At 56.7% G+C, this 22,853-nt stretch overlaps 1 protein-coding gene across 2 annotated transcripts in view; it reads left to right on the top strand.

The window, feature by feature from the left end:
* The window catches only part of STK40 (serine/threonine kinase 40), a 38,910-nt gene extending 21,909 nt beyond the window's left edge, over nucleotides 1-17,001 (top strand). Inside the window, exons 3-11 of one of the 2 annotated variants that reach the window (XM_070404737.1) lie at nucleotides 848-933; nucleotides 1,301-1,444; nucleotides 3,476-3,676; nucleotides 4,525-4,577; nucleotides 8,345-8,460; nucleotides 12,186-12,330; nucleotides 12,464-12,583; nucleotides 13,004-13,088; nucleotides 14,706-17,001. In XM_070404737.1, the coding sequence (XP_070260838.1) occupies nucleotides 848-933; nucleotides 1,301-1,444; nucleotides 3,476-3,676; nucleotides 4,525-4,577; nucleotides 8,345-8,460; nucleotides 12,186-12,330; nucleotides 12,464-12,583; nucleotides 13,004-13,088; nucleotides 14,706-14,924 (1,169 nt within the window). In that variant the 3' untranslated portion in view covers nucleotides 14,925-17,001. Of the gene's footprint in view, nucleotides 1-847; nucleotides 934-1,300; nucleotides 1,445-3,475; nucleotides 3,704-4,524; nucleotides 4,578-8,344; nucleotides 8,461-12,185; nucleotides 12,331-12,463; nucleotides 12,584-13,003; nucleotides 13,089-14,705 lie in introns of both variants that reach the window. The other variant, XM_070404736.1, reaches the window with a different exon arrangement.
* The last annotated feature ends 5,852 nt before the right edge of the window (nucleotides 17,002-22,853 follow it).

Raw genomic sequence — 22,853 nt, 5'->3', positions numbered from 1 at the left:
GCAAATTGCGGCTTGCGAGCCACATGTGGCTCTTCCACAAAATACCACATGCGGATGCGCACGTACAGTGCGATTGAAACTTCGTGCCTATGCACAGAAGTCGGTATTTTGTGGAAGAGCCACACTCAAGGGGCCAAAGAGCCGCATGCGGCTCGCAAGCCGCGGTTTGCCGAGCCACAGTTTGCTGACCACTGAGCTAGAGTGTGGTGAGTGGAGTGGGGAAATACAACCAGGTAGGAAGATGGGTAGGAACCAAATCATGTATGACCTTGGATGTCCAAAAAGGAGTTTTGATTGCATAGTAAGAGCTGTGGAGCACTGTTACGAGTTGTTAGCAGTCTAGTGACATGGTGACATCATCAGCTTTATGCCCTGAAAGCTCAGGCAGGGTGCTCTCACAGGACAAGCAGTATACTTCTCCAGAAATACACAAGTTCCCAAAAGCTGGTCCTTGGACCGGGGCCAGGTGGCTATATCAGGCTACTGTGGGAACCTGTCAGAGCTGTGGTTTCCTGGATTCTCACCCTGGAGTTGCTGATTCAGAGGGGCATGTTGCAGCCGGGAGCTCTTTTTTTGACACATGCTCCTCAGAGAGTCCAGCCTGCACCCACTGTTGAAAACCCCTCTTTTTTAGAATGGGACTGCAAAAGCCAAATGTACCTCAGGCAGATGCACACATACCCTCCATTTTTGGAGGGGAGACCATGAAAACTCTCCCCCAGGAGAGCTGTTGTGGGGTGAGTTGAGTGGTGCCCTCTGAGGAGAACAACGAGCCAAAGACCAGGTGGTGATGGTGCCACTATAGATAGGCTTTTGAGCAGTAAGCCAGCTGATCTCTGTGCCGCAGGTCCCCGTCTGGGCAACTCACCGGTGCCAAGCATTGTGCAGTGTCTGGCGAGGAAAGATGGCACAGATGACTTCTATCAGCTGAAGGTAAGTGAGGCACCTGAGGCCAGGGTCCCGGGGACTCGGGCCATCCTGCCAGCCTGGCTCCCTTTTCTCTCCCTTCGCACCTGCACCACTTGTGAGCAAGAGTGGCACTATTTCTTCCCAAGAAACAATCAAGTTCACAGCCTCTCTCTGAACAACTCTTGATTTAACGAGCTTTATCTGTGCATAAATTACATTGCCATCACATTAAGAAAAACTGTTGCACTTCGTAGGTGTGTGTGTGAGTGTGTGTGTGCAAGTATTGCATGGGAGAATGTGACCCCCTGCTTTTCCTGTTCTGGTCACTCTGCTCTATAAAGTAAGGTTTTTTGGGTTGTTTTTCTTTTTGTGTGTGTGTGCCTTCCTAAAGATCCTTACCCTTGAGGAGAGGGGGGACCAAGGAATAGAAAGCCAAGAGGAGAGGCAAGGCAAGATGCTGTTACACACCGAGTACTCTCTGCTCTCCCTCCTCCACACACAGGACGGCGTGGTTCACCACCACGGGCTCTTCCAGGTGAGTGGCTGCCTGTTCCCTCCGTTCCCTGACCCCCCACCCGGGGCTGGCACTTGCTAGGGCCACAGCAGTACTTGGAGCAGCTCACCCTTGTGACCCCTGCGTGCTGGGTGTGTCATGACTTTCTGGGCCGGGCGGGCTAGAGCAGTAGTCACCAACCTTTCGGACCTCACGGATCACCAGTGGTCTGTGGATCACCGGTTGGTGACCGCTGGGCTAGAGGTCAGACTGGGTCAGCCCCACAATCCTGCTGTGATGATCACAGCCTAGCAGGAAGGCACACAGTTCGCATCTTACAGCCTTTCTTTGAAAAGCTGATTTTCTGAGAAAAGAGGAAAGCAGGAAGTCATTTAAAGACACAGGCTCATTCTACTGTTTTGTCAGGAATTGGCCTGGCCAGGGTAGAAGGGAGGGCTGTGAGGAAGAACGGGCGCTTGGAGCCACCTCAGTTGTTTTGGCACCAACAGTCCTGTCCACCCAGGCATTCCAGTTTGTTCAACAAGTGTCCCTGAGCCCGTGCCCCGATGTCCCAGGTCTCTCAGGAAAGGTGCTAATTAGCAATGTGTACCCTGAAAAGAGCCCTCCTCGGGGCAGAACTGAAATTGTGTCTTCAGAAGTAGAGAAGCAGCTCAGATGCCCAGGAGGCCGCCTACTCAGGACAGCAGAGCCTCTGCGGTGCCCTTAGCCAGCTGCACTGGCCAGGGCCCCTTCTTGCTCCGATGGACCTGGTGCAGGAAAGCAGCATGGTGGCAGGGGGTGCACACAAGTTTTGGAGCCAGCAGTCCTGGGTTCAGGTTGTGTGACCTCGGGCAAGTCACTCAGGTCCTCTGGCCTCAGATTCCTCATCTTTGACATGAGGCTAACGACAGTGATGTCCACCTTGTTCAGTGGTGGGAAGATGAATGAGTGTGCAAAGCCCCGAGCTGCCCCGTTTGCACTCTCATCGTGGCTGTTATTTCAGGCAGTAAAAACTCCTTGTCGGCTTGATTTCCTGAAATAAAATAAATTAGAATGCCTCTCACCCCACACATACACCCCACTAAGGTCTTCATTTTGAGGCACAATTACAGGCAACTCTGTATCATTAGGCAACTCTGAAAACTAGTGTTTCCCTTAAGCATGAAGTCAAACTGAGGGAGATTGGGATTTCTTAGTACTTCATTTCTGCCAGCTTCCAAAGCTTGGCCTGGGCCATATCATTGTAGACAAGAGAATCTGGGTGATTAGTGTTTCTAGAGTCAGCTGCATGCCAGACACTGTTGGTCTCTGGGGAAGGGAGAATCGGAGGTGTGGATGTTCAGTCCCCGGGAGCTCCCAGGGGCTGGATGACACCGAGGGCCTCCTCACGCTGGTAGGATGAAGGTCCCCGTGTTGAGCCTGTTTTTTTCTTACTTGAAATGTCTTTTCAGCAAGGGAGTGGGTGCAGAACTTGCCGCCGTGGTGTTGGTAGCAGGGCCCACCTACTGAGCCCTGGCTGGGGCGGGGGACTGGCACTCAGTCTGGTTGTCTTATTCCCAGGGACCTGTGAGGCAGGGGTTACCGGCTCCCATTTGCAGGTGAGGAGCCAGAGACTGCCCATGAGTCCCTCTTCCATGTGGAACAGTTGTCTGGGACACACAAAACACTTCACAGCCACCACTTGGACATTGGAAGGAAGTGTGCTGTGGTCGTTGCTGGGATCCCTGGAGTGCCATGGAGGGGAAGGTGTCCAGGGTCCTGGGTTTATAGCCTCTACTCTGGACTCAGGGGACCCTTTGGCTTTAAATGCTCAGCCCTGATCCAAACCCTTAGTATTAGAGTCAAAGTATGAATCTTGCACATGAGCTACTGTAACCTCATCCCCTGCTCGGCCTGGCACTGGTACATGGGAAGCCAGGCATTGCCCCATGGTCCATGCTGCCCAGGCCTCAGGCCTTCATCACTCACACACATGTAGGCTTCTCCCCGGCTCCCTCATTGCTTTGTGTGTTTGGCTCCAGAGGAGAGTCCCAAAGCCCTGGCCCCAGTTCTATCAGCCCCCTTGCCTCCCAGGACCGTACCTGTGAAATCGTTGAGGACACAGAATCCAGCCGAATGGTTAAGAAGACAAAGAAGCGCATCTGCCTTGTTCTGGACTGCCTCTGTGCTCACGACTTCAGCGACAAGACCGCCGACCTGATCAACCTGCAGCACTACGTCATCAAGGAGAAGAGGCTCAGCGAGCGGGAGACCGTGGTCATCTTCTACGACGTGGTACGCGTGGTGGAAGCCCTGCACCAGGTGAGGCTGCACCCTCTGCAACCTCTCCTCTGGCCTGAGAGCATCCTGGGCCCCACAAGCCACAGAAAGCCACCCTCTGTCCCGCCCTCACCCAGGTGTGCTTGCAGCTGGAACAGCTGGACGTGTGCAGAAGGAAAGTGGCCAGATGACATGTATGCCTGGGGAGGCACAGTGCTGCAGGCATCAGCCCACCATCCTGGGGGGGATTGGGGGGCCGGGGAGGGATGCCGCAATGGGCACGGAGCAGAGCCCAGAGCAGGGATCCCTCTCAGGCAAGGAGCTAAACATGAGCCTCCCATCTTGGGTGATGACTGTGAGATATCCACTGGGGCCACAGCCTACCTCTGAGCTTTTCCTAGGATTGGAGGTGTCAAGTACCCCAATGCCCAGGTTAGGAGAGCCTCTTGCAGACTCACAGCTTCTGTGGGCCAAGCCTGCAGACTTGGTCTCCAGAGTCAGGAGAGTTCATCTCTGATTCCGGCTCCAGGCAGATGCTTAGTTTTTTGTTGTTGCTTTTCAATAAGAAGTTTGATAGAGGTGGAGAAAGGACTGGGTTTTCCCACTGGCTGCTGCCCTGAGGGGAGAAAGCTGGGAACCCGCCCTGGGTGGGGCAGAGATTGCCTAAGCTCACCTATTACCCCATCCATATACATGGCTAATGAGGTCTTAGAATGGTTCTGGTCTGTCGGGGGCTTACAAATCAAGGCAGAGCCTTAAAAGGCTCGTCACAGTTTTATCCCACCTTCCCAAACACCTTGCAGGCTGGGCCGCCCCCAGCCCTCACTCACCTTCATGGTGCAAACCATTTTGTTGTCTTCCAGAAAAACATTGTGCACAGAGACCTGAAGCTCGGGAACATGGTGCTCAATAAAAGGTGAGACCTGCTTTTCTTCATGAGGTAACTGTGGGGTTGGAGTAGGCTACATGCTGCAGCTACCAGCTATCGCATGCCCGCAGGATTCCCAGGGGGATTCTGGCTTAAAACAGCCCACTTCTCCCAGGAATCCCGGTGGTGGGGGTGGGATGCCTGCTTCTGTTTTCTTGCTGCATAGAATATGAGGAAGGAGTCTTCAAGACCACAGACAGAGCTCTGGGAAGGAGTGCAGAGATCCTCCCTGGTCCATTCATTGGCCATGCCTGGTGGGTGCTCAGTAAGTGACTGTAAAAAAGGACAAATGGGTGAAAGAATGACAGATGAGCAAAATAGGTCAAGGTCCCAGGAAGCAGACTCAGATGTGTGTGCAGGAGTTTTACTGGGGAGAGCTCTCAGGGAGGAGAGGGCGGGATCGGGCAGAGGCAGACACTGAACTCTGGTGCAGTCCTGAAATGGTCTCAGCCTGGAAAGCTTGAGAGCCAGGTGGCCCTTCAGATGTCTCAGATCAAGGCAAGGGGGCACAGGACCCTGCACCCCTACTGGGGCAGCCACTGAATGTGGTCCATGCCCGGGGTGGGGCGTAAGCTTAGGCAGTCTCCTTTGGATAAGGGCACTTCCCAAGAAGGACACAGCTACAAGTAGTCAGAAACCAACACTCCCAGCAGCCGGAGAGAGGGCCTTGATCTTGGAAGGGGTCTGGTGGCTCACCCCGAGGGTTGCAGGAACACAGTCAGGGCTCCTGCGCTGTGACCACCCCAATGCCTCAAGCCTCTTAGTCTCCGCAATGGATTTGCTTCCAACTCTCAGTTCTCTAGGCCCCTTCATTCAGGGAAGGTAGTCCAGAGGTCACACCTCTCTTGAGTAATGCCAGTGTGTGTGTGTGTGTGTGTGTGTGTTTCCTCTGATTGCAGAACACCAGTACCTCATTCAGACCCCTCGTCTTGGCAGCAGTCCTTTAATCTGACAATCCTTTCTGTGCTGGTCAGACGGAGGTTCTGGCCCCCTCTCCCTTGACTCCCAGCTCTTCTGGAAGAGGGCAGAGTGGCATGGTGCAGAGACACCCACACTGAGAGTCCAGGGCCCACCCCTGTCCTCTCCAGACCTTGCTTTCATCCTTTCAAAGTCAACCTGGAGGCACTGCACCCCTTCATGCCCCTCAGGCCAGGCCCTAACTCCAGCTGGAGAGGCAGGCAGACAAGCTGGAGGACTTGCCCGGTCCTCACAGCAGAGGGTGCTCCCGGGGAGGAAACGGGAGAAGTGTTTGCCAAGCAGCACAGTGGCAAGTCCGCCCTGCTGTGGATGAAAGGCACGGGTTGAAATCTGAAATCCCCTTTTGGGGTTATGTGAGGTTTGCTGTGGGTTCCTCTTCCTCCTTTCTTTTTGGGTAGTCAGATTGCACACCAAGTTCCTAGAAAAGGAGAATAACACTGTGGTAGCCCAAAGGGCCATAGCTAAAGAGTGACTCACTCAGAGCGGATCCTGCTGACACAGAGCTCCCTTCATCCCTCACTTCCCTCGCCCCTTCTGCCAGGACTGACGAGCCTGGGGGGTCTGGACTCCCAGGGATCTGTGCACCACCCAGCCAACTTGGGCGGTGGTGCCCGGCAGGGAGCGTCGCCAAGCTTCAGGAGGTCTTGGAGCTGACCTTGTGGTTTCCTGTGGGAGAGGCTCCAGGGTCCTCAGCGGGCAGAGCAGTGAAAGCCAAGTGGACCCTGCTGCCCACCCTGCAGAGTCTCTGGCGCGTTTTCCTCCAGCCCCCCCTCCCCCGCCCCCGCCTCACACTTACTAGTAGAGGGCTGGCAGAGGCACGTGGGCTTCAGGGCCTGTGGACATAAAGTGGCACCTCTCTCCTGCCCCTCAGACATGGTGCCTTTCCCAGGGTTCTCCTTTGGCAGCTTCTGCCCACTGTCGGGGGATGACATGCTAATCTGAGCTAGCAGTTAGTAATCAGTGACTATTCGCCAGGCCCTGGGCCCAGTGCTTGCCCTGAGATTAAGTTCTTATCTTGTTAAACCCTAACACAGTCCTGGGAGTTAGGTGCTAATATTTTCCCTGTTTCACAGACGAGGAAATTGAGGTTTAGCAAGATACTAAATAGTATGCCCAGGACCACACAACCAGGGAGTGGCAAAGCCAGGAACGGAACCCAGGATCTGACTCCCAAGCCCACCAAACTGCCCGCTCCGCTGTCCTCCCCCAGTGTCCCCAGCCTCAGAGAGCGCCTGCAGGAGGCGCTGCAGCTGCCAAGCCGTCTCTGAGCTGGGAGGAAACCCAGTGCCTCTGCTCTGGGGACCATGCGCTTGAGAGGCTGAGCAGTCTCACGTTCAGGACAGTGACATGGCGGTTCAGGGCGGGAGCCATCCACGGCTTGACGTGCAGTGATCCCTGCCCGGACCCTTTGCCTGCTCTCTCAGGCTCCAGCTGCCCTAGGGCCACCAGTCCGACTTCTGTGGCATCTGACGGGCGGGCCTATGTGGAGAGGAGAGTCGACATTTCCATTCGGAATGCAGAGCACAGACTGGCCTTTGTTTTGCACCAAGCCCTGTGCCAGCAGAATTCCCCGGAGAGCTGAAAGGCTAGGGAGCATTTTGGACGCAGCTTCTGGGGAATTCCGCCCTTAGCCCCACACGACCTGCACTCTGAGCCGACTCTTCTCCATCCTCAAGAGGCGGCCCGCGGCCCCTTGTGCTGCTTCCCTGCCAGCGGCTGCCAGCAGAGCCGGGCAGTAGCCCCTGCTCGTCTGTGGGCAGAGAAGCACCCTTCCTCACTGGCTGTCCCCAGTGGGGCAAAGAAGCCTTCCCTGGCCTCTTGGAAGGGGACTGCCCCCCTAACCCCCGCCCCCGCGGGATGTGAGGTGTCCTCTCTGGGCCATTTTGCTCACATGGTGAAACTCCCAGAAAGGATCAGAGCCCAGAGCTGCTCTCAGCCACGACTCCAATGGGGGATCCATGGCTTTCTAGGTCAGGGGAGAATCTGAAGGGCAAGACGGGGAATGAGAGAGTTGGGAACTGTCCAGGACACAGTGGGCACCTGGGTTAGTCTACAGGGCAGGCCCTAGGGTCAGACAGACCCAGTGTGGATCCTGTTCACTGCACACTAGCTGTGTGACCGTGGACAAGTCCCTGCACTTCTCTGTGCCTTAGTTGCATTGTCTTTGAAATCCCTCTTGGCGTGTGAGGGTTGAATGGAAACAGTCATCACCAGGCACTGAGGCCAGTAGGTGTTCAGTACACATTCGCTTTTCAGACTGTCAGTGATGCGGATTGATAATGACATGGGGTGGCCAGAGGGCTCAGCAGACGGAGACAAAAGTGGCACCTAAGGGTGGGCTCCACAGCTCTGTGGGCTTTTCCTCATGTGGAAATGCGGGAATTGAACTATCCCTGATCACTCCCAATCTAGACGTGATGTGAGGTTGTTTGGGGACTCCCTGCAAATTGTTCCGAGCCCTGAGCTGTTGTCCCCCCCCCCCCCCCCCCAGAACCCCGAGACTCAGCTAGGGAAGCAGGTTCAGGGGAGCTCCCCTTAAACACTCACCGGGTCAGAATGACTCAGATCCCTGCCTGGACGGCTCAGCAGGTGGCAACCAAGAGTGAGTGGCCAGAGTCAGCACCACGGGCACTCTCCACACAGCCCCGGGAAGGCAGCGAGGGCCTGGGGAGCAGAGAGGATGTGGGCATGAGTCCTCTGCTCACTGGACAGGAGGTGAGGGCAGCAGGGGTGTCATGGGAACCAAGGTGTGTTCACTCTCTGCCTTCCACTCCCAGGACGCATCGGATAACCATCACCAACTTCTGCCTCGGAAAGCACCTCGTGAGCGAGGGGGACCTGCTGAAGGACCAGAGGGGCAGCCCCGCCTACATCAGTCCCGACGTGCTCAGCGGTAGGTGCAGTGCACAGGCAGTGGGCCCAGGCCAACACATAGCCGGCGCCGGAGCAATTCGCTCCTTCCACAAACCCTATCTGTGGGCTTCCTGGTGGCTTCAGCCATTACTGTCCTTGGGGCCTCATGGAGGAGGAAGACAGCAGTGGCCACACCAGTGCACATTTACTCTCAGAGATTAGTGCTTGGCAGGGAAGATTTCTGTGCATGTAAATAAGGCACTTGAAGGACTTCCCCAAGGAAGTGACATTTGAACTGAGATGGGAAGGATAAGTGGGAATCATGGGGAGTGTGACTAGGTGGAGGCAGCACAGCACATTGGAGGAAAACCGACTGAAGGCCCTGTGGTTGCTGCTCAGAAAATGAGCCTGGCTCAAGGCCAGAGAGGTGGGCAGGGGCCAGACCATGAAAGGGCTGATGGAGGCCTTATTGAGAAACAAACGTCATCCTTTATTTCAAGTGAAAAGGAAACCATTGAACAGGTCTTCACTGAGGGTGCCAGGATGAGATTTGCATTTCAAAGACATCACTCCCTTCGTTCTCATTCATTCACTCATTCTGCTGGTATTCCTTTTTTACCGATGAGAAAACTGAGGCTCTAAGAGATTAAATCTCTTGTCCAAAGTCATAGCTAATAGTAAACCCGGAGGCTGCTCAAGCCCAGGCTCCTGTTTCACCAGAGGTTTTCTTTCCTTTTCCCGCTCATTCTTTACCAAATTGGGTCTCTCATCCTGACCCCGTAGGGGACCAAGGGTTTATTCAGCTGCTGTCTATTCCACATGAAGAAGGTCCAGGGTTGTCCCCGGGGTGTGTAACCACCAGCACACACAGGCGTCCCCTCCTCACAGTCGCAGAGTCGTCCTTGCCTTCCTGGGAAGCCGGCTGCTGTAATTTACCATAAGCATCTGTAGTCCCCTTGGAGGCCTCCCCAGCCCAGGCTTCTGCTGGAATGCCAGGGCCACCCGCCTGTAGAGGGTAGTGGTGCCACTCTCCAGACCTGGGGGGTTTGGAATCCCTTCGGCCTCTGCTGGAGGACTCTCTGGGCAACCCCTGTCCAGCTGGACACCCTCCATGAGAATCCCCAAAGCATCTCTGTAGGTGAAAGGAGCCAGGAGGAACCACCAGGTCTGTGGGGTGTGCAGGCCTGGGGGTGGCAGGGCTCTCTGGTCAGGACTGTCCTTAGCAATGCCAGGCTACGGTGGCCTCCATGTGCCCACATGCCCATCCAGGGCAGCTGGGGTAATAAGGGCCAGGCCAGGCCCTTTCCTGAACTCCCCTGCCGCTCCCCCCTCCTTCCCCCCACCCGCCCCCTCAAAAGTCCAATTGTAGCAGTCACTGGCTGCTGCCCATGGCTTCTCTCTCTGGTCCTTCCAGACTCATCCCCATCTTGCAGGATGAAACAGAGACACCCACTGCACCAGAAAGAGACCCAGACTGGGAGACCAGGGCCCGGGCTCTGACACTGGCATTGCCAATTAACCAGCTGTGTGACTTGGCCTTCACCCCCCTCTCTGAGCCTCAGTCTCCTCACGGAAACGGCCCTGCCTCCCCCACATTGTTCAGAGGATGAGGTGTGATGCTTACGTACAAGACTGCATGGGGGTTCTGGTCGCAGGTCTGCTGCTCCATTTATTCTGTGTGCCAAGCGCAGCCCGGGCCTCGGGCGTGGAGCTGAGTGAAGGCAGTCATGGCCTTGCCCTCGTAGAGTTTATGGTCTGGTTAATAATTGGGACCTTGGGAGAGTCACTGACCTCTCTGGACCTCAACTTTCTCATCTGTAAAGTTGGGAAGCTAATAACACCTACTTCATTGGGTCCCTGTAGGGTTAGATGAGGCCTTAACCTCGTGTCCGGCTCAGCAAACATTAGCTGGCATCGTCATTGCTAAAGGCAAGCTTGAAGGTTAGTGTTTCCGCAGAAGCCAAAGCTCAGGGAAAGGTCGCCTGCTGGTCAGAGCTTGTCTGCTAGAGGCAGCACCCGGCTGTCATCTCAGTCCAGGGCAGCTCAGGCTGGTGCGGTTCCCCACCCTCCTTGCCTGAGGCTCCATCTGGGACATCTTGGCGGGACCACCTTCCCGCTGCTGCAGGAGAGGCCGTACCTTCCGTGGAGCGGCACAGAGCTACGCGCAGTGGCCCTGTGGGCTCTGTTGGTTTCCCACTTGGTGGAGCAGGGCCTGGGAGCAAAGGTCAGCATCCGGGGTTGGGAAAGGGTGAGGCCGTGCTGCCTCAGGGCGAGAGAGCTAGGCAGAGGCTCATCTGCACACAGCTGCCTGCTGCACCAGCCTCAGCTGCCTCATGGGGTCGTGTCTCTCTCCGCCACTTAGAGAAGAAGTCACAGGCTTGGTGAAGGGGGTCCGTGGTACCTTTTGAAGTGCAGGCTGAGGTCTGACAGCGCCTCGGTGCACAGTCCCATCCCCTTAAGCTGCTTGACCTTCATTGGGCCTAGGGGGGCCCTTGGGGAACAGTGTCCTCCACCCCAAAGGCATCTCCAGCCACCCAGGAGGCTTGGGGACCCAGGGGAGGTTGTCCCGGCACTGCCTGGTGCCCAGCAGTGTCTCCTCCACATGGGAGGGCTGAGTTGTGTCCAGGGAACCTGGTGCTACGGAGCCTGCTGGTGTCCCAGGCATTGGCGGCAGGGGCTTTCTGAGAGCTGGAGAGCTGGCGTTGTTCCCACATCCTAGGTATGGAGCAGTTCAGGCACCGGCTGCGTGTGGGAGGAGCTCTGCTGTTGAGGGTTGATGGACAGATTGCCCTGGCAATGGGAGAAGCAGGGCTTTTCCATCAGCCATGTGACCTTAGACCAGCCGTGGGCAAACTACGGCCCGCCGGCCGGATCTGGCCCGTTTGAAATGAATAAAACTAAAAAAAAAAAAAAGACCGTACCCTTTTATGTAATGATGTTTACTTTGAATTTATATTAGTTCACACAAACCCTCCATCCATGCTTTTGTTCCGGCCCTCCGGTCCAGTTTAAGAACCCATTGTGGCCCTCGAGTCAAAAAGTTTGCCCACCCCTGCCTTAGACAGATCACACCCCTGGGCCTCATTTTACTCTGTGGACAAACAGAAAATATCTAACTCACAGAGCTGTGCTAGAGGGTTAATGAGATACAGGTGTTTCTTCCAGTGTTAGCACTGAGAGTTGACCCAACTGGACAGTCATTCCCTTAGCCAGTGAGAGCCCATGCTGGGTGCTGGGTGCAGGGCTCGGCGGGGAGCGAAGCAGAGGCCCCTGCATGTGAAAAGTTGCCTTCCCATGGGGAGACGGGGGACAGACAAAGAAAGGGGTCTTTACAGGTTGTGCTCAGTGCTCTGAGGGAACCGTGATGGGTGTGGCTGACTTGTCAAGAGCCGCACAGCTTTGTTCACATGCACATTGGCCACCTGATCTGTGAGCCGCTCTGCTAGGAGCTGGGCCGAGAGCTGGCAGCCCGGCTGGTGCTTTGAGGAAGAGGCAGGAGGCAGGCCCGGCCCGAGGTGGGGTATCACCCTGCCAAGCTGGGTCTCCAGAGCAGGAGCTAAATCCGCCTGAAGAGGCGGCAGAGAGGGGGGGAGGACCAGGTAAGAGCTTGCTCTGGGAGGAAGCGGGGCAGGGTGACCAGAAGTGAGGGTGGTAAGGTAGAGGGGTCCCTGGATAGACTTCAGCAGGTAGCTGGTAAGCAGAAGGAGGCCCAGGGCTGTCTCTTTCAGGGGTTTGTGCTAAGTGGGTGCATCTGTGTGCCCATAGGCCGGCCGTACCGGGGCAAGCCGAGTGACATGTGGGCGCTGGGCGTGGTGCTGTTCACCATGCTTTATGGCCAGTTCCCCTTCTACGACAGCATCCCCCAGGAGCTCTTCCGGAAGATCAAGGCTGCCGAGTACACCATCCCCGAGTGAGTCCGGGTCACTGGGGAGGGGAGGGAGGCTCATGGGGCAGAGACAACACAATGAGGCTTGGAGTCCTGGGTCCGAGACCCAGGCCAGCCCACCCAACCTGAGCCTCCCCTTCTCCCCCTCCCCCATCAGGGATGGGCGCGTTTCTGAGAGCACCGTGTGTCTCATCCGGAAACTGCTGGTCCTCGACCCCCAACAGCGCCTGGCTGCCGCCGACGTCCTGGAAGCCCTCAGTGCCATCATCGCTTCGTGGTGAGTGGACTGGTGCAGGCCTGGGTCCTGCCCATCCTGCCAGGAAAGAAGCCTGAGGTTGGGCCTGTTTCTCTGCCTGGCAGAGTCCAATTTCCAGATTTTCCCCGGGGGCAAGATTGGGAGGGTCCTGGCAGCGCTTGGCTCTAGCACCTCCTGCCTGCCATCGATGCCAGTGATGGAGGGTATTATCTCACTGAGTTCTTACCACTCACAGCCTGTGAGGTAGAAATTGTCCCCTATTATTGGATGAGAAAACGGAGGCTTGGAGAAGCAGAGTTAATCACATCAGGAAGGGGCTGAGTTGAACCCAACCCAGGTCTTTTGACTTCAACCAAGTCTTAGAGCAGTGAGGACCGGGGAGCAGGGGCTGGGGGCTGCTTGGAGCCGAGCTGACGTGTGACATGACTGCCTCCCCTGCAGGCAGTCCCTGTCGTCTCTGAGCGGGCCTCTGCAGGTGGTCCCTGACATCGACGACCAAATGAGCAATGCGGACAGCTCCCAGGAGGTGAGTTGGGAAAGGCAGACAGGTTGTTACCCAAGTCCTGGGGGACCAGCCTCCAAGGAAGGCAGGCTGGGCAGGGACAGAAGGTGGCAGCTCCCAGCAGGCCGCAGGGCCTTCTCAGCTTTGTCCCCAGCTCGTAGAGCGGGAAAGGGAGACCTAAGTCCTCGCCCTGTGCTGCCTGGGACCTGCCTCGTCCAGCTCAGTTGGCAGTTGTGTGGCCTGAGAGAGGGCAGCTGAGGTGGAGGCCCCACAGCGGCCCAGCCCGGCCCTCCCTCAGCTTCCTCTTCCTGCCATGGGCTGGCCCTTTAAACAGTCACATTTCTCTGCCCCTCTGACTCACATGGTTCTCTCAGCCTTCCTGCTTTTCATTTTCCAAATGATTCATTTTCTCCCCGTTTTCTCTCTTCCTCTGTTCCCCACACTGGAGAAAGTGCTGGGCCCAGAGTGAGGGCAGAGACCTGGGCACAGGCAGCTTCTGGGTGATCTTTGGGCGCCCCCTGGAGGACAGAGGTTGGCCAGGCCCTTGGGAGGGATGCTCTGGGCAGGGAGCACCAGGAGGCACCGGCCTGGGGCCACAGCAGAGCCTCCTGGCTCTGGGAAGAGTCCCAGGCGACCCCCAGCTCCCACCGCCCCAGGGTGTTCAGCAGCTGAGAGTGAGCACCAGTGGCACATGGGGAATGCCCACCCGGCACGTCTCGTTCAGTCCTGTGTGGCCTGTGCTCTTATCCGCGTTTGCGTTTCACAAGTGGGAACTGAGGTTCAGAGGTAAAACAGGTTTCCCAGAGCCACACAGCTGGGAAGTAGTGGAGCTGAGCCTTGAACCCAAGTTGATTCCATCGGCCTGCTTCCCCCAGCTGATCAACATCGGCACCTTCCGCTTCAGTCTGTCCCGTCTGCCTGGGCCACTCCAGGCGTGGGGCCGGATAACGAAGCTCTGCTGCCCCAGGCCTCTTCTTTTGTTAATCCTCACTGAGGATATTTGTTAGAGAGAGTGGAAGGGAGGAGGAGGGGAGAGAAACATTGATATGAGAGAGACACACTGATTGGTTGCCTCCTGCACGTGCCTGGACCAGGGCTGGGGATCATACCTACAACCCAGGTATGTGCCCTTGACCAGAAATTGGTCCCGCAACCCTTCAGTGCACGGGCTGATGCTCTAGCCATTGGGAAACACTAGCCAGCCCCAGGCCTCTTTTTTCACACTTGTCCTGCACCGGCCCCTCCCTGGTGCTTGACAACCTCTCTGAGGGGAGTTACTGTCCACTTCGCAGGCGAGGAAGCCAAAGCTTCGGAGTCAGTGAGTGAGTTAGGAAGGGGAATCTGGCTCAGATCCCAGGTCTGCTTCCGTTGGAGTGACACCCAGGGTGGCCAGCAAGGCGAGGTCCAGGTCGGCTGAGGGGCTTCAAGGGCCCACACACTCTGCCTCGGCTGGATGGGGTCCCAGGGTGTGGGGCCTGGGGACGGACCTCTGGAGCCAGGCGATCTAACACTCACTCCCTGCTCTTCTCTGTCCATTGCCCCCACTCCTCTCTCTCCTCTCTCTCTCTCTCTCTCTCTCTCTCTCTCTCTCTCTCTCTCTCTCTCTCTTTCTCTCTCTTTCTCTCCCCCTCTGCCTCGCAGGCGAAGGTGACAGAGGAGTGCTCCCAGTACGAGTTTGAGAACTACATGCGGCAGCAGCTGCTGCTGGCCGAGGAGAAGAGCTCCATCCACGAGGCCCGGAGCTGGGTGCCCAAGCGGCAGTTTGGCAGCGCACCGCTGGTGCGCCGGCTGGGCCACGACGCACAGCCCATGAACCCCTTGGACGCAGCCATCCTGGCACAGCGCTGTCTGCGGAAATAGCCGCCTCGGTGGGGCACCGGCACCACCCCGGGCACCACCACCTGACGCCTCTTCCCGGCCCCCAGCCAATGAATGCCCTGCTTTGGGTCAGGGCCCTGGAGTGCTGGACTCTCTCCGGGCTGGCACGGGGCCACCAGGGACAGCCCAGGTCACACATGGGGTCAGCAGAGGTACCACAAAGCTACCTTTTGGAATGATTGCTTGATTGTTTGGTTTTTTAATCTGAGAAGCCTAGATAACTAATCTGCTTTTAATCATGACGTTTTAATCTACCTCTGTCTCTCTAACCATGCTGTCTCTGGACTGAGTGAGAGGGAGGAGGAGGGAGCCCCCCAGCCGCCGGCCCCCGGCAGCTGCTCCCCACAGTCCAATAAGCTGGAAGTGCAGCTCGCTGCTGGCTCTCCAAACGAATGCCCACTCCCCACCGCTCTCCCTGACCCCTCCCACGGTCACTTTTCCTCCCTCCCCTCTGACCCCAGGCCCCTCAGTCCAAGCTTGGAAAACCTTCACCTCATCTTAAGTGGAATTCAAATATATTTATTTTTATACTGAAACCAACTTCTCTCCCATCATTAGGTGGCTCGGCCCATGGTCACTCCCTGCCCCAGCCTGGCTAGACAGCAGGGCGTCCACAGCTCGCAGATGGGCCCTCCTCACCCCTAGGCTCAGGAGCCCCTTCTTGCGGGCCCCTCTCCACCTCCAGCCCACCAGTCCCTCCTCGCTTCTGGTGATGGGGAGGCCTTTCTCGACTTGGTTCTCTTTCTCCCATCTCAGTAGCTTCTCTGAGGTGCTGCACACTCGCATTAACCCTGGTTTCCTTCTCCACCTCAGCGGTACCGAGGTAATGCCAACACAGATGTGAAAGAGGTGCCTGGGGCGGGCTGAGGAGGGCGCGCAGGGCTGTCCGAGGACAGGTGCCCTGCTGGCATGCCCTCTCTCTCCCCACATCCCTCTGTTCAGAGAATGGTGGGGACATCGCCCCCCTGCCCTTGCCTCGTAACAGACATGGTGTCGCCCAGCAGACTCCGGCCTGGGCTCTTGGAAAGGATTGTGGGAACTGGGGGCCCTGTCTGGCTTGAGAACAGCCCTGCTGCCCTTTTTGAGCCGAGATTTTGAAGTGGATGCCCGTCTTGCCAGAAATGCTGTTCTCACCAGAATGCCCCCGTCCCATGCTCTCTCACTGGACTTGGCCCTTGCCCAGTGCCAAGCAAAGACCTTCCCCCGCCTCCCCACCACCCCCCTTGGAAAGGCCGAGTGTCCCCTCCAGGCAGCCCTGGCCCTTGGGCCCTGCCTGCCTGTCCTTGCTCCCCAATGGGAAGGTGACCAAGGTCTGTGTGACCTCGTTTCCCAGTGCGAGCTGCCCTCTCCCCCAAAGCTGACTCACTGTGAGTGACTTGGGCAAGTTCCCAAACCTCCTCGTGCCTCAGTTTCCCCATCTGGAAAAAATGGGGCCACCTCTTGCCAGCAGTAGCAGGGCCACCCATGCCCCTTCCTCCCCACACCCTTCTCCCAGCACTTGGGCATCTCGTGCCTCTGCCTCAGTGGGTCTGAGGGAGCCCGCCTGAGCCTAGCACTTACTCCCCATGGGCACCAAGCTCTGCTCTCTCAGCTGTCGCTGCTGAGAGCCAGGGTGTCCTGCTGTGGGGTCGGGGATGCCCTCTTTCTATATTTATTTCAAAAAGAAGTCTCCTAAGGGAGTAGAAATGCAGTCTGGCCCAGGGCTCCCGCCCCTGTGACTCCCTCCTGTGAGGGCTCAGCTGTGCCCTTGCCCAGCAGCCGGCCAGACCCTCCGGGCTGCTGGCCACATGTGGTCTTTCTCCTCCTCTTCAAAGCAATATCCTCCAGGTCTACGAAGCCCTATCAGACAGAGGTCAGCCACGTGTCTGATGACATTGCTAGCAAAGCAGACAAGAGGAGGTTGGGTCTGCCCTCACTGACTGTCACACGCTGAGAGAAGTCCAATTGTAAAGAAACAAAACAAAACAGAAAAAGTCACAAAAAAATTTGTATAAAGACATATTTTTGTACTACATGGGGACTCTTCCTGCATGTCAGCAATAAAACTTCCTGATCTGGAGCCACTGTGGCTGTACCGTCTGCTCTTCTTGCCCTCCTCACCTGCGTCTGTCTCCCGCCAACCGTTCTCCCTCCATCCCAGCAGATGGGGCAGGATTCCTGCAGCTCTTGGTTCTGCCACCAGGTGCACTGGATAGCCCCCCGCCCCCCCCCCCGCTGCCCCCCACCACCATGACTGCCACCTGGGCAGCCAGCTGGCCACAGGCCATCACTGTCTGGAGTGGGGGAAGGGCCAGAACTGCCCAGCATTCTCCTGACAGGCTGATCCAGCCTCCCCCAAAGTGCCCAAGGGGAAACTCCCTGCTTGGCCTGGCTCAGCCGGGACCTGTGCAGGAAGGAGGCGTGGCTGCTGCTTGCAGAGTACTGATCCTCTCTCCCTGCCAAACCCCATCTGGGATGGGGAGGACTTAGCCAGACAGAGACCACCATGTGCCCACATGCCCATCCAGGGCAACTGGGGTAATAAGGGCCAGGCCAGGCCCTTTCCTGAACCCCCCCGCCCCCCGCTCCTTCCCCCCACCCGCCCCCTCAAAAGCCAAGGGGCTTCCTTCCTCTCTTCTTTCCTTCCTTCCTTGGCTTAAATTTAGACTTTGCAGATTGAGCATTGGAGCGGTGAAGCTAGAGGTAGTCTGGCCCCTCCCCAGGCCACCACTGGGCCCAGGCCCTTACCTTTGTGTCCAGGACCCACACAGGCCAGGTCACAACAGGAGCAGAGGTCCTTGCAGGAGAAGCTCCTTCCCAGTCAATGTCCACACAGCCAGAGGGCGGGGGCGTGGGGGGGCGTGGGGGGAGGCACCTCTCCAAGATGTGAGAAGGCCCTGCAGATGCTTCAGAGCAGACCCCCAGGCTTCCTCCGTGCCTTCACCCACAGCCACACCCACCCAGCATCCACGTGGCTCCCCATCTTCCTGTCCCCTCCCACATGGATGGAACTTTGCCCACTTCATCTGGCCCACATCTACCTGCCAAGCTGCCCTGGCCACACCTCCCTCCCAGCCCAGCACTGCCAGCTGCCGCCCTGGTCTTGGCTCCATTTCAGCCTCCCTCCCATCCCCACCAGACCAGCCGCGGTTCTGAGCCTGGTATCTCCTCACGAGTCAGGCTTACCTTCAGCAATGCCCAGACAGGCTGCATGTGGGCAGGGACTTTTTTTTTTTAAATATATTTCTTTATTGATTTCAGAAAGGAAGGAAAAGGGAGAGTTAGAAACATCAATGATGAGAGTCATTGATCGGTTGCCTCCTGCATGTCCCCTACTGGGGATCGAGCCCACAACCCGGACATGTGCCCTTGGCCAGAATCGAACCTGGGACCCTTCAGTCTGAAGGCTGACGCTCTATCCACTGAGCCAAACCAGCTAGGGCGGGCAGGGACTGTCTTGCTCACTCTTGTATCCCAGCACCTAGAAGGGCACGCAGCTCGCATGCCAGAACTGTGTGGTCAACAGCCTCCTATGCTCCTAAACCAGTGGTCGGCAAACTGCAGCTCCAGAGCCGCATGCGGCTCTTTGGCCCCTTGAGTGTGGCTCTTCCACAAAATACCACGTGCGGGTGCGCATGTACAGTGCAATTGAAACTTCATGGCCCATGCGCAGAAGTCGGTATTTTGTGGAAGAGCCACCCTCGAGGGGCCAAAGAGCCGCATGTGGCTCTCGAGCTGCAGTTTGCCGACCACTGTCCTAAACAAACTGAGAAGCTTCGCCAGTTGTAGCCACCGCCTGGTCTGCCCTCAGGGGGAGCAGTTTCAGAGAGAAGCCAGCGGCTGCCCTGGGAAAGGAAGTGAGATGGCGTCTCTCTCCACAGCTGAGTTGTTCAGGCTCCCAGCCAAGTCAGCTGTGATCTCTGGTCTCTCTCCCACACCCCATGGCCTCCCTGTGACCACCCATCTGAGGGCTGAGCCCCTTCTCTCACTTCCTGTTCTCCTTGTTCCCTGTGGCAGCCCAGCCACCCAGCAGTCAGTGAGCCTTTAAACCACTGGTTCTCAACCTTCTGGCCCTTTAAATACAGTTCCTCCTGACCCAACCATAAAATTATTTTCGTTGCTACTTCATAACTGTAATGTTGCTACTGTTATGAATCGTAAGATAAATATCTGATATGCAGGATGGTCTTAGGCGACCCCTGTGAAAGGGTCGTTCAATCGCCCAAGGGGTCGCGACCCACAGGTTGAGAACCGATGCTTTAAACGGATTACTTCCCTCCTCTCCTCACACCCCTCTGATGGCCCCTGCCCCGTGCCACCCAGAGGACATCCAGAGGCCTGTCTGAGGCTTAGAAAGTTCTACAACACCAGGCTCTAACCTGGCCTCCCCCCTAACCTCTCAGCCCCTCATGCCTCACCCACTCTCCCAGCCACATGGGCCTTCTTGCTGCTTCTGACCAAGCCAAGCACAGCTCCCCCAAGGCCTTTCATTGGCTATTCTCTCTGGAGGGCTCTTCCCCGAGATTGGCATGGCTCCCTCCCTCACTTCCCTCTGCTCAAAATGTCAGCTGCTGCCCAAACCAGTTTGGCTCAGTGGTAGAGCATTGGCCTGCGGACTGAAGGGTCCCAGGTTTGATTCCGGTCAAGGGCATGTACCTTGGTTGCAGGCACATCCCCAGTAGGGGGTGTGCACGAGGCAGCTGATTGATGTTTCTAACTATCCCTCTCCCTTCCTCTCTGTAAAAAAAAAATCAATAAAATATATATTTTTTAAAAATGTCAGCTCCTCAGAGAAGCCTTCCTGGCCACGTCCACCTGGTCTGTAGCCCTTTACCCTCCTTTATTCTTCATTGTGCTCGGCACAGCCCAACATTCTATCATCTATTTGACTAGGGATTGCATGTCTCCCCTGCTCGAATGTTGAGCTCCCACAGGCAGGAATCTTCTCTGCGTGTCCATGTGGTGCTGGGGGGTTTTGGGGACTGATCGTCACAATCGGGGGGCGGGGAGGGATGGGGATGCCGCTGGCATTGAGAGGGTGGGGACCAGGGACTCCAGACAACCCTACAAGGAAGGCAGAGTCTACCTCCTGCACGACATGGGTGAAAACCTGTTTATAATCTCCAGAGCCAAGAATCTAACTCCACTTTACACATAAACACACAAAGGCTTCGTGTGCACATAACGTACACTGAATTCTTGAGGAATGCAACTACTGTGCAGAGTGGAAGGAGTTTGTACTTTATGTTGTTCAGAATTTCACCAAGAGTTCGTCACCGTTGCAGACACTGCCGCCACCACAGTATCCCAATAGGAGCTAATCTGCCCTCAGAGCTGTCGCCTTCCCCCAATTGATCACTTCTCAGATACGTACCGTTACCCTTTATTTCTTTTATATTGATATACGTGTGTGTGCATTTTAAATTAGATGTGGAGGTGGGTATGTTAGCCATAAATTTCACTCAGGAGCATAAAAGGGGCAGCACGAAGGATCGTGACACGGCAGCGCTGGGGCTGACGGGGGAGAACCGTGACCTCGAAGATGGTTGGGAACAGGGACCTGAGGTTCGAATTAAGGCCCCACCTCTTATGTGACTGCACATATATGACTCCACCTCTCTGAACCCCACTTTTCTCGTCTGTAAAATGGAGTCACCCTACAAAATACCTGGTTCCTGGGAGGTTGTGAGGGGTGGGCAGCGCAGCAGTTAGCAGAGTGTCAGGTGCCAAGAGGTTCCTCAGTAGCCATTACTATTGTTCATTTTGTAAACTCTCAGGCTGCCCTCCTCCCAGCAGCGGTCCTGGGTGCCGGGAAGGCAGTTAGAGGATGGGCTGGTCGTAGGAGGCCTTGAATGAGTCCCTTTCTCTCCCCATCCAAGACCTAGGCAGCCTCTGACCCCCCAGTGGGGTGAGGCCCCAGTGTCAGGAACAGAGCAGCCGGGCCAGCCCCAGCTTGGCTGCTAGGGAAGGGAGCAGTCGGCTTGGCATTAGGCCCTGAATATGCCAGCCCCCGAGGCCCCACCAGAGAGACTCCGGATCGCTCAACCCCTGACCTCCCACCAAGACCTGTCTTTCCCGTGGTTCATCTTAGGCTCACTCTCTGTGCCTCCCAGGGTGACAAGTCTCTATTCTCACACCGACAGGAAGGCAGAGAGGCAGCCAGCAAGTGGGCAGGTGGGCAGCAGCAGGGCAGTCATAGGCCAACAGGACCCCTCAAGACAGGACAATCAGCAGGCAGAGAGAGGGGAGGCGAGCCAGGCAGGCAGGTGACAGACATGCAGAGAGATCAGAGAGGTCCCGGTCGGTGCACCGGGAAAACAGGTGGCTGGGCAGACCTACAGACGGGCCGGCGGGCAGGGAGAGGCAGGCAGAAAAGCAGATAGGCAGGTGGCCAGGAGGACACGTGGACTGTGCAGATGGCCACACGCGCCAAAAACTTTGGGTCCCTAGGAGCAGCCCACAGCTTCTTCCAACCCTCCAGGGCAAGGCGGTCACTCTCCCCCTGGCCTGGCTTGGCCACATGCATCCCCCTGCCGTGTGTCCCTCTCTGAAGGGACCAGCCACCATCTCAGCCCCCACTCTGCTCCAGCATGGCCACCTGCCTCCCCGGGGCTGAGTCACACCTGACCGCACCAAACACATGCCACCACCAACCCAGACACAGCTTGGTCTGTAGATAGTGACACCCAGAGATCTGCATAGCACAGGGTACACGGAAAGAGCTTAGCACAAACATACCCGGAGTCTCACAGCTGCCACACACAGAGAGGCTGAGACACATGGAGACAGGCACATGTATGTGCCACGCAAAGGCACACATCCCCAACACCCAGGGTAGGTCACAAGCGCAGCCGAAACACATTGATCTTCATGATGGTAGGCATTCAGCACAGTGGTACAACCGACGACGCCCACCAATATCCCAGCCAGGGGTCAGATTCTGGCCTCGCCTCGCCTCTCGGCCCAGTTTAACATGGCTGATGGTGTCCTGGTCCTGGCCGGGTCTTCCTCCCCCGTCACTCATCTCTCCTGCCTGACACCTCCTCCCCGGGACCCCTCAAGGCTGGAGCTTCCAGGGTTCAGGCTTCAGACCCCTTCTCTTCTCACCCACTCCCACGGTGTTCAGTCCATCTTGGGTGTTAAGATCGCAAACACATTTCCAGCCCAGACTCAGGGCTCTACCTGCCTGTCTCACCCGGTATCTACTGGACATGTCAAATCTATCTAAAAAGAAACTCGGGCCCTGACCGGTTTGGCTCAGTGGATAGAGCGTCCGCCTGCAGACTGAAGGGTCCCAGGTTCGATTCCGGTCAAGGACATGTACCTTGGTTGCAGGCACATCCCCAGTGGGGGGCGTGCAGGAGGCAGCTGATCGATGGTTCTCTCTCATCGATGTTTCTAACTCTCTATCCCTCTCCCTTCCTCTCTGTAAAAAAATCAATAAAATATATTTTAAAAAATAAAAAGAAACTCAGATTGCCCCAAACCTGCTCCCACCTAAACTTTCCTCACGTGTGTGGGCCCAATACCAAGCAGCTGTCCTATATTCCTCCTTCCTTGGCATCCACATCCCATGCAGGAAGTCCTGTTAACACTCCCTTCAAAACGCTGCCTGAATGGATCCTGTCTCACCTCCTCCACAGCCCATCCCGGTCCAAGCCCTCTGCCACCGCTGGCCTGGAGGGCTGCCAGCCTGCGCACAGCTCTGCTTCCATTCTCGCCTGTGTGGCCCATCCCGCGCTGAGCCCCTACAGGGATCTCTCCAAAGGGCGTCACCAAACCATGACACTCTCCTAACTCCAGGGGCTCCCCAGTGACACGCACATCTAGCTCCTCCACAGGGTCCGGGGACCCTAAGGCGTTCTATGTCAGGGCCTTCGCCCTCCTTCCAGCCCCACACTCCACCCCAGATCCTGCATGGCTGCCCCCACA

The sequence above is a fragment of the Myotis yumanensis genome, unplaced genomic scaffold (genome assembly GCF_028538775.1).
Source record: "Myotis yumanensis isolate MYYU_CA2020_CCGP unplaced genomic scaffold, mMyoYum1.0.hap1 SCAF_2, whole genome shotgun sequence".
NCBI classification, from domain to species: Eukaryota; Metazoa; Chordata; class Mammalia; order Chiroptera; family Vespertilionidae; genus Myotis; species Myotis yumanensis.
This window is presented reverse-complemented; position numbering and strand designations above follow the sequence as displayed.